The sequence below is a fragment of the Prunus avium genome, chromosome 1 (assembly GCF_965620075.1).
Source record: "Prunus avium chromosome 1, drPruAviu1.hap1.1, whole genome shotgun sequence".
NCBI lineage: Eukaryota > Viridiplantae > Streptophyta > Magnoliopsida > Rosales > Rosaceae > Prunus > Prunus avium.
The window spans coordinates 41,421,967-41,432,490 of record NC_142284.1 but is presented as its reverse complement, the minus strand read 5'-3'; the positions used below and the strand labels follow the sequence as shown (position 1 = coordinate 41,432,490).

Below are 10,524 nucleotides of genomic sequence, written 5' to 3'. Positions count from 1 at the left end.
ATATATTCCTTGTCTCTCAAGGACTTGATTCTTGCCCAGAATAGGAAATCTTTTGTGTAGACACCAAGCAAAGCATTGCATATAATTATCACACGATTGTTCAATGAAAATCATCGAGAATATTCAAAACCTTTCACTCAGGCCTTCGTCGTCAGCTATCGCAAAATAAATTTCAAGGCTTTCAGAGCTTGCTTTATGTTCTGGGGATGGAGGTCGAGGTCTCTAGTTTGAATCCTTGGGCCGATGCGAAATTGTGGAGAGTGGATTCGGTGAAGGATAAGCTTCACGTGAAGCGGAAAACTCTGTAGGCTGTGCTCGAGCAGTGCCAGAGAGCCCTCGAGTCACTCGACACCACATGGGGTGCTGACGGCGACGACGATGGAGATGATGACGGTGACGATGAAGACAATGATGACGATACTAGTTATCGTGGTGCGGTCGATGATGATGCGCGCTAGCAAGACCGTAAATCGACGAGTTCGCAGGCTGACTGCAAAGCCGACGAGGTATGGATTGGGGTTCCATATGGGGTTTAAGCTTCATTTTAGGGTTTGATTTTGATTGAATTCTGGTGTTTTGGGGATTTTTGGACTTTGTGATTGAATACTGGAAAATTTTAAATTTTGGTTAAATGTTGAAGCAAAGAGCAATTGAGCTGTTATCGGTTTAATCAATGATTAATGGTGAATTGCGCACTTGAGTAGTATGATTAATGGCAATTGTTTGGGTTTTTTTTGTTTTTAATATTTTAATTAATTTAAAATTAACAAAAATTAAAAAATGTGGGACTCACAACGCCACGTAGGCAACTAATGGAGAGATCTAACGAAAAACCTAACTGCCAAACCACATTGTAACAAATTTAAAAGTCCGGAGTATGTTATTGTAAAAATTGAAAATGTAGGAACTAAGAGCATCTCCAAGGGAGATGTCAAATACCAAACATCAAATTTAAATTTGATGGCTGATGTGGCAATTTGACATCTTACACAGCTTTACACTCCACCCGATATGTCAAATTAAATTATTATTTTATTACATTTTAGTGTTGATTTATTTTTAATTAAAAAGAATAGAAAAGAAAAAATAATAAAATATTCATTTGACATCTTGCTTTTGGGATGTCAAAAATAACATCTCAATCTTTAGCCTTTATTCCACATCAGCTTTGACACATCGGTTGGAGTGTGTGAGATGTTATTTCTAGCTGTTAAATGTCTATGTGACACTTTTGACATATCGGTTGGAGATGCTCTAACATGTCTTAAGAGTGTAATCACAAAGTACTAAAGTGTAATTAACCCATACATTAATTACAATAATCAGCTAGTTGCTACATTAATTACCAGCTGCAAGCTCAAGGCTAACTAGCTGCAACTCAAGGCTAGCTGCAAACTCAATACAATTGTCCAGCTGCAGGCTCAAGGCTCATTAATGAGTGGTAGAATTTTGACAATCCAATCCTTTTAGCTTTGAGAGACGTCATATCAGAGTTATGTTGGTTTTATAATCCGCTTTGGGAGGCTGAGGTGGAGTTAATGGTTATTTGTTTAAGTTTTGAAATGGGCTCAGCGATCTCATATTGTTGAAAAAGTAGGTGAAGAAGTAGTTACTCATTATTAGCTCTTTTTAGTTTCTTAGAAAGATAGGAAATAAAAATAGATGTAGAATGCTGTGGAAACAATTCCATATATTATTCTAAGTTCTAAATCATGGTTAGGCCTGACATGAATTAAACAGAAATTAGAGTTACCCTATTTGTTTTGAGAATTTTGAATCCAATTGAACCAGGGCTTTGTCTCTCCATGTACCAGTGCCATGCTGCTATGTCTTGGATTTTCAGATGCCAGTGAAGATGTATTATTGCATCAGTCGTATCGTTTTGCTGGAAATAAGTTAGTCTTGCCTGAATTATTGGAGGGAATATTCTTCATGATTGTGTTTTGTCTGAGTCTAGTCTTGGGGTCTTTGACAAAGATGGCGTGCCTCGTACAGATTCTAGAAATGGACATCACTTATTTTAACTAGTGTGAGATAACTACTGTCTTGAGACTAGCTAGGCCCCTATGTATAGCTTTCTACATGCTAATTAAGATGTAAAATAAACCTATTGCTTGCATAATCGGCTAAGCATACCTTGTGGACAGACAAGTAATATTGACAGAACCTTCAACAGAAAGTTGATCATTCTGACCATTGGCTTGTCGGCTCTCTAGACGCGTTCCTTTCCTTCTACAAGTATTGCATACATTTGGTTTGGTCATTGGACCAGTACATTCTTAATACACCAATATACTGCTTAAATACTAAAGTTTGATATGTTTTTGAGCCATTAATTTTTATTGAAGGTGATTTCCCTTGAAATTTAGAGCTTGCCACTTTGTTTATCAATGCATTTGAGCTGAATTCACTACAGTAGTTAGACAGAAACCCTTCTCCCCCTAAAGAAAGAAAGAAAGAAAGAAAGAAGACAGTAATTAACCTTGTGCATTTCGCTCTAGCTCTTTAAGAACTCAGGTGCAAGAAAAGCATGTAAGTCGTTAGTTGTGTACTAGTTTCCTTCTTAACCATGGACTTGGGTTGGGTGTTACAGAAATTGACTGGTGACATATTGCTCACGTCATTTTCAGTAAGCGACTCTGTGATTGACATAATATTGCATTGCACCAATTAGTTTTGAAATATATTCTTTGGTGGGATTTTGACAGGCTCCTTTTGTTTCACTTTTCTTGATTCCTGAGGCCATATTCTTCTCATCTTCTATCCATGCTTTTTATATTGTGAGATCTCCACCAATGGGTCCTTTGTGGAATAATAATTGATGAGGCACCTTTTTATTTATTTATTATTTATTATTTATTTATATTTATATAAATGACTTTTTGATTCACTGGACCTTCTCCTACTGACCTAAAAAAATAGCAGGGGCCATTTGGCATCATCCTAGAATCTCCTTTACCTGTTATGGAATATATTAAAGCAAGAAAGGAGCTTCAAGTACAGCAGCTGGTTAAAGAGAAAGGTACTTCAATAACTCTTCTTCTTTTCTTGTTTTTCAAACATTCGGGCCACATACCATAGGAATTTGTCAATAATTTTATTCCTTGCTTTGAATATGAGCTTGCCACCAAGGATATTAGTTCAGGAAAGAAGAAGCAAATGAAATGCTTGCTCAGGAAGAACCCTCCACTTCCATGAAACTAGATGACCTATCACTTGTGGGTTCCTGCCATTACAATCTTACAGTTACCCATTTTAGATGAAGGAATTATGATGGTAACTACCTGATTAGTATAGTAATTGCTGTAGTTTAAATTAACACGCGGCGAGTCAACTGATAGGGATTTTCGGATTGTAAGGATCCAATGCTTGAACATAAATTAGTATCTTAAACTTCTAATAGCAAGCTAAGATATATAAATTTGTATCTTAAACTTGATCAGCTTTGAATCCTGGGACATTGTTTATCAATGCAGCAGACCAACTGAATGTGTAACACTGGGATGGCAAGCCTTTGAAGATCAATGATTGGATTTTGATTCCAGTGATCAAACTCTTGACCACAGCCCAAGAAATCTGAAGATCAATCTGATGCAATTGACTTTTACGATTTGTTGTTGGCCATTGTGGCCTCCTTTTCTTTTCTTCTTTTCTTTTTGGGGGTGAAAATTTCTTTTATTCAGTTCAGTTTGGATATGGATTACAGAATTAAAGCTAACAATCCCTTTGGAATATATTTCTTTATGGGACTTTTATGCAGAGTGACCCCTGTTGATTGCCCTTTATGTCATTTCATTTTGTGTTGGCAAGCATGAGAGAGAGAGAGAGAGAGAGAGAGAGGGTTAACTTATCATCACAATTCACAAAAGAGGTTAACTAATAATATTGGTTATGTTTATTAATTCAATCCAAGTGTTAATGTCAGGTTTTTCTTTGAGCATGATCAATGGACAGAATTATATATCAGAAAAAAGGAAAACAGGAAAAGTGTGATGAGTTTTTTAGGTCCATGAGGCAATTATACTTGATTCCTTGCCTGTGAAACATCCAAGGCAGGAACCATTGATTGATGTAACCTCTAGTGGCATTTAGTGCTGTATATTAACCCTAGCAATATAGGTTGTATGACCAGCTTCTTATGAAACTCAGCCACCAAGATTCTCCTGTATTTATTTGGATCCAAATTTTAATCTTTATTTCATACAAGACTCGTTTTAATTTAATTTCTGGATGGAATAGAAAACTAAATAATAATGTAATGTTCACATAGAAATTTAAAGTATATATCTTTATTTCACTAAAAATTGATGATTTGATTCACTTTTTCTGGAATACTTCTTTACAAGAAAAATACGTTATGGTTTGGGGTCCCAAAATCTAACCATAGATTCTTTGATTCCTCCATCCTTACAAAGAACAAAAGGAATCTGCCAATCACACCACATCCTCCTCAGAAAAGAAACTTATAAATAAATAAAAGGGAGATAAATTTAAAAGGAAAGAAAGACCCATTTCCCTTTCAGTCACCAAAAGAAATATCCATTATGACGTTCCCATCAACTAAATTATTTCTTTATTCATATTTTTCTGCATTGCTCCTCACACTAATAGGAAAGTTGCACCCATTATTCATCATGGTGGGGTTTCTTATTCATCAGGGAATCAAGCAGAGAGAGAGAGAGAGAGAGAGAGAGAGAGGTGGGAAAACAGCAAGATAAAACAAACCATACACTTTTCCTCTTTTCTCTCCTTTTAAGACTCAAATTGAACTGTGTTGCTTTCTCTGTTTTTGCTGCATCAGAGATTCTCTCCACCTCTTTCAAGTCAAAGAAGTGAGAAAATAAAATTATAAAAAAGAAAAGAAAAGTAGGTATGAAATGAGAGATGGAAGGAAAGGAGGAACTACAGCTCATGGCATATATTCCCCCAACATAACCCCACTTATGTTTCCAGATATGGAGTGAGAACACAGGACAGGCCAACTACTCCAAATTATAAAGAGAGCTCTATAGCTGCCACAGATTGGATCAAAGCTTTTAAAGCTCCTAACCAACATTTATGTTGCCTTCTTCTATCTCTCTCTCACATCCACAATACAAAAATGGGTCTGCTGCAGAATATGCAAAATCAGAATATGAATTTGGTTTTGTCCACTGATGCAAAGCCCAGGCTAAAATGGACTCCAGAACTTCATCAAAGATTTGTTGAAGCAGTCAATCAGCTTGGAGGGGCAGACAGTTGAGTATATAAGCTTGATTGATATTCTTCTTCAAATCCATTTTTAGTTTCTTTCTATTTCTATACAAAGTTCTAATGTCTTTGTTTCACGTATGGGCAGAGGCCACACCAAAGAGTTTGATGAGGGTGATGGGAATTCATGGACTCACTTTGTACCACCTAAAGAGCCACTTACAGGCATTTTTCTCCCTTTTCTTGGTTGATCACATCCAGTCTTTTTTCAGACCATTATGGAAAAGCATAACTGTAAAACTATTTTGTTTTCTTGTGCAGAAATACAGGCTAGGGAAAAGCCAACAGTCAGAAAACTGCACTGACATTAAGCAAGAAGGTGAATCCAATGCTTCCTATAAAGGATCATCATCTTTACTCTTTTTTTTCTTCTTAATCTTCTTGAAATCTCAATATTGATTGTCCTCCCTGATGCAGATTACAAAGAGATTCAGAGCAGTGATGATCATTTCGACACGGATATCAGTGATGAAACTCACTGTCAGATTAATGAGTAATATAGTTAGAAAATAGATCCCATCTCTTTGATGAATTTAGATGGAAATGACAACACAAAGAACTCCTATTGATTAAGTGTTGTTATGTTTATCAGAAGCTTGCAGATAGCTGAGTCTCTCCAATTGCAAATGGAAGTGCAGAGGAAACTTCATGAACAAATTGAGGTAAAACCGATAAACCAACATAAACCCATCCTCAATTCATAAACATATTTAAAAACTACCAATGCATGCCAACAAACCCAGAGTTCTGTTTTCAGGTGCAGAGACATCTTCAGCTAAGAATTGAAGCTCAAGGGAAGTATTTACAAACAGTACTAAAGAAAGCACAAGAAACTCTTTCTGGGTATAGTTCTTCTTCCGTGGGAGTAGAACTTGCAAAGGCTGAACTCACTCAGTTAGTCTCAATGGTTAACAATGGATGTACCAGTTCTTCATTCTCAGAATTAACTGAAACAGGAACTTCAAGCCTAAAATACATAGAGAGGAAACAAATGAGAGGCTCCATGGAAAGTTCCTTGACATCTTCTGAAAGTTCAGGAAGGAAGGAAGAGAAGCAACCAATACATAAGCATGGTGGTGATCCTGAAAAGTCTAATACAACCTGTGTGGAGCTACCATTGATGGACATCCACCCAGAAAATAAGCCATGGAATAATGTTACAAACAATCATGTTATTGGGAGGAAGAGAAGCAGCAGTCCCATTTCTTATGGTATCTGTGTTGAGCAACCAATTTCTAAAAGAACACCAACACAAAGGGACAAAAGTGGCCAGCATCTGAGAAAGTCTGGATTATTGGATCTGAACAGAAAATATCAGAATGACATTGATTCTGGTCCAAAAGTAATAGACTTGAATTGCAAGGGAATTTAAGACCTCAAGTTTGAAACCATCTGGGTTTAGTTATGTGTAGTCTATGGAGCAAACTTAATTCCCATTAAGTGCTAATCTTTTGTTTATATACTATGTACATTGTTATATGTATGGACCTCCAAGGACTTTTGAAAGTATATTCATATCAAAAGAAGGTATAATATATTGTGTGGATCCATCTCTCTCTCTCTCTCTCTCTCTCTCTCTCTCTCTCTCTCTCTCTCTCATGTGCGTACATGAACGCGTGTTGAATGCTAACCCGGAAACTGCTCACTGCTCCTGTCTGATCATGAAGTTCCTAAATTAAATTTAACAAACTCGCTTTTTGGGTCATAAGACACTTTAGAACGTATAGAATGTTTTGTAGATATATGATACCTACTTTATAGCTGCATGTCGCATGACTAGATATAATCATGTCAATCAATAACATCAGAGCGTTCTTGAAATGTATTTTCTATGTTTGTCAAGGGCAGCCAGGGCATTGTTTAGATACAATTTTCCACTACACATTCTAAATGAAAAACCAATGAAGGGTGAGAGAAATCATGATAGAAACAAAATCATTAGACGCCCAACAATAAAAAAGGATGGATTACTAACTAAGCCATGAGGATTGTTATCTAATGAATGCAGAGGAAACAATCAATTATAATAATATGCTACTAGCACCAACAAACTCTATAATTGTCTGTCCCCCCTCCCCCTTCGGAAATAAACTATTCCCGCCTCTCTCCTTAATCCACAGTTATATGGAAGCACCATGCCTGGAGCTCCCACTACAACAAACCATTCTTAGTAATGGGCTTTTCATTTTATCTGCTCCTCCTTTTTGTTGACTTGGCTTTATGTTCCTCATGGCTTCAAGGTATGCTACTACCATTACCCTGTTTATTTCTAGCAAATATCTCATTTAGAAGTTCTGCATTGATATCCTGCTTTGCTAATTGTGATTGTAGGACGAACGCTTCCCCATATGACTTCAGATGTCAATGAAGTCTCAGGCAAGTCCTTCGATTACATTGTAGTTGGAGGAGGCACCGCTGGCTGTCCTCTAGCTGCAACCCTCTCTGAGAAATTCTCAGTGCTCTTGGTGGAACGAGGTAGCTCACCATATGGAAATCCCTTGGTGTTGGAAACAAAGAACTATGGGCTCTCATTGCTTCAAACTGATAAATATACATCAGTTGCACAGAGCTTTATCTCCAATGACGGTGTTCCCAATCTCAGAGGAAGAGTTCTAGGAGGATCATCTGCTATAAATGGTGGGTTTTATAGTAGAGCAAGTGAGGATTTTGTCCAAAAAGTTGGGTGGGATAAGGAGGTGGTAATGGGTGCTTATCAATGGGTGGAATCGAGAATTGTCTCTAAACCTGAATTGACCCCATGGCAGTATGTTGCTGAGTTTAGCTTTCTTGAAGCAGGAATTTTCCCATATAATGGTTTTAGTTTGGAGCATATTGAGGGAACAAAGGTTGGTGGGAGTGTATTTGATGGATGGGGAAGAAGACACACCTCAGCTGATCTTCTAGACGCAGGGAATCCAAACAACATCACAGTTCTTTTAAATGCAACTGTGAAGAATGTCATCTTTCGAGAAAAAGGTAAAGCATGAAACTGGTGTTAGTTCTTTATTGATAAAAAGCCTTTATATGGTTGACTTCCTAAATGGTTTTGCAGGTAACAGAAATGAGACAACAGCTAGAGGCATAAGATTCATCAAGAGCAACGGCAATTCGAGCCAAACTTACGATGCTTACCTCAACCAGCCAGAGAACTCATGTTCATGGGGTGATGTGATACTAGCAGCAGGGGCCTTAGGCAGCCCTCAGATTTTATTGTTAAGTGGCATTGGCCCTCAGAAACATCTAAAGAAGTTCAATATTCAACTAGCAGCCGACTTAAAAGGGGTTGGAAAAGGAATGAAAGACAATCCTGGCATTGCACTCTTAGCTGACTCTAAGCCCAAAAATTTCCCACCAGAACCTCCAAAAGTTGTCGGCATAGCAGATCACTTCAAAATCATAATTGAGGCAGGAATTTTACCTATTAGCCTCAATGCAACAGTAATGCCAATTGCTGCCAAACTTGCGTTTCCAGAATCAGAAGGAAAGCTAGAACTGAACAGCACAGACCCCAGAGAAAACCCATCAGTGACTTTTAACTATCTATCAAAGGAAAAGGATTGGGCAAGATGTGTAAAGCTGGGGCAGTTGCTTGAGCGGGTTGTAAGGTCTGAATCAATTGCTTTCTTCCTGGGGTTGGAACGCAAAAATGAGTTGATGTCTACTGAAGATGAGCTAAGAAAATTGTGCAAGAAGAATGTGAGGACCTTCTACCACTATCATGGTGGTTGCTCTGTGGGGTCAGTGGTTGACAAAGATTACAGGGTATATGGTGTTACGGGGTTGAGAGTAGTTGATGGGTCGACCTTCCTGGAATCACCAGGCACAAATCCAATGGCCACTCTGTTGATGCTTGGAAGGTACCAAGGGATCAAAATTCTTGAAGATAGAAATTAATTATGCTTAAAACCCATCATATCCCAGAATTTCATCAACTTGTATTAGCCAATTACCATGTACATATTTGAATAAAAAGTTTTCAGTTTTTTTTGGATTGAAATTCACTCAAACAACAGAAAAAATAATCCTTATTGGAAAAATAAAGAATTGTGTGAACACTTGAGATCAACTCCAAATTCGAAATTCTGCAAAGCATTTAGATCTGTGCATCACCAACTCACTTTGATATTCCTCCTTACCATCGTATCATGATAAAAGTTGAAAAAGGAGGCAAAAGAAATTTGAAATACTATTTCACCGGATGAAACTTAAAGCTCCGAGCCTGTACAAATCACTTCCTAGTTCCTTCCTACAAATTTCTAAGAACAGAAGAAATCTTAAATTTTTTGTTTTCTAACTCTGCATATCATCATGATCAGCTGCTGGGCTTGAAAATGAATCACTGGCATTAAAATCACCTGAAGGTGTTTGCTCAGAATCCTCACTTGCTCTCGTGCTATCTTGGACATAAAAGCTAACCCTAATCTCTCCCTCGACCCTCCTCTCTCTGTCCGCGCCATCGCTCTTCTTCCCCGGCTCTTCCTCATCAACAGGCATGTTATACCGACAAACCGGGCAAGACCCATGAATCTTCAACCACTTCTCTATACAACCACCGTGAAACCTATGCTTGCAAGGCATCTCTTTGGCCACACCATCAATCTCAAACTGCTCCAAGCAGATCACACACTCGGACCCACCATCACCTTCAACAATCTTTACACAGGGCATGGCATCAATGGAGGCTTTCGAGGCCGGTGGCTGGCCATCCTTCATACCCAACTCTTGCAAAGAATCGCCTTCGACCACCATCATGGTCTGAGCGAAGGGGTTGATGAAGATGAGTCTTTCACGCGGGGTCGGCCTTCCGGGGTTTTCTTGATCTGGGTTTTCCGGGTCAGTTCTCGGGGTGGCGCTTGCCAGGCCCAAGATGAAGGGCACGAACAGAGACAGGTCTCTCTCCCTCACAATCCTTTCAAGAAACGAAGCAATCTCAGACGCCTCTGCTTCAGAAGCCATGGTACTTTCTGCTAATTTGTGATCAATAACAAAGAAAGAGAGAATTTTGAGGAGAATAAGAGAGGGATTTGGAGAAGCTAAAGAATCACAAAGAATAAAAGAACAGAGAATGGGCTTTCGGCTTTGGGACTGGTCAGGTTTTAAGAGGGGAAGAACTGTGAGGAAGAAGGTTGTAGAAAGATCTGGAACTTCTGGACAAAAGAAATATCTGGAATTTTATTTGTGATTATTTTAGAAACCGCGGGATTCCTAATAACACGTGGATAAGTATTTTATCAGTATTTACAGTGACGTCACATTTTGGAGTAAAAAAAACAT

At 38.2% G+C, this 10,524-nt stretch overlaps 3 protein-coding genes across 3 annotated transcripts; 2 read left to right on the top strand and 1 right to left on the bottom strand.

Moving 5' to 3' along the window:
• Window positions 1–4,782: 4,782 nt before the first annotated feature.
• Window positions 4,783–6,796, top strand: LOC110751290 (Homeodomain-like superfamily protein). The gene is made up of 6 exons (XM_021951733.2): window positions 4,783–5,237; window positions 5,339–5,415; window positions 5,512–5,569; window positions 5,668–5,743; window positions 5,843–5,912; window positions 6,008–6,796. Exons 1-6 carry the CDS (start codon window positions 5,102–5,104, stop codon window positions 6,620–6,622), a joined length of 1,032 nt encoding a protein of 343 aa, XP_021807425.1. The 5' UTR covers window positions 4,783–5,101; the 3' UTR covers window positions 6,623–6,796.
• A 471-nt stretch (window positions 6,797–7,267) lies between these two features.
• Window positions 7,268–10,504, top strand: LOC110751431 (protein HOTHEAD-like). Its single transcript, XM_021951903.2, has 3 exons — window positions 7,268–7,490; window positions 7,582–8,226; window positions 8,303–10,504. Exons 1-3 carry the CDS (start codon window positions 7,424–7,426, stop codon window positions 9,142–9,144), a joined length of 1,554 nt encoding a protein of 517 aa, XP_021807595.1. The 5' UTR covers window positions 7,268–7,423; the 3' UTR covers window positions 9,145–10,504.
• LOC110751430 (E3 ubiquitin-protein ligase MPSR1) lies at window positions 9,414–10,206 on the bottom strand. The gene has a single exon (XM_021951902.2). It carries the CDS (start codon window positions 10,204–10,206, stop codon window positions 9,541–9,543), a length of 666 nt encoding a protein of 221 aa, XP_021807594.1. The 3' UTR covers window positions 9,414–9,540.
• Window positions 10,505–10,524: the final 20 nt, after the last annotated feature.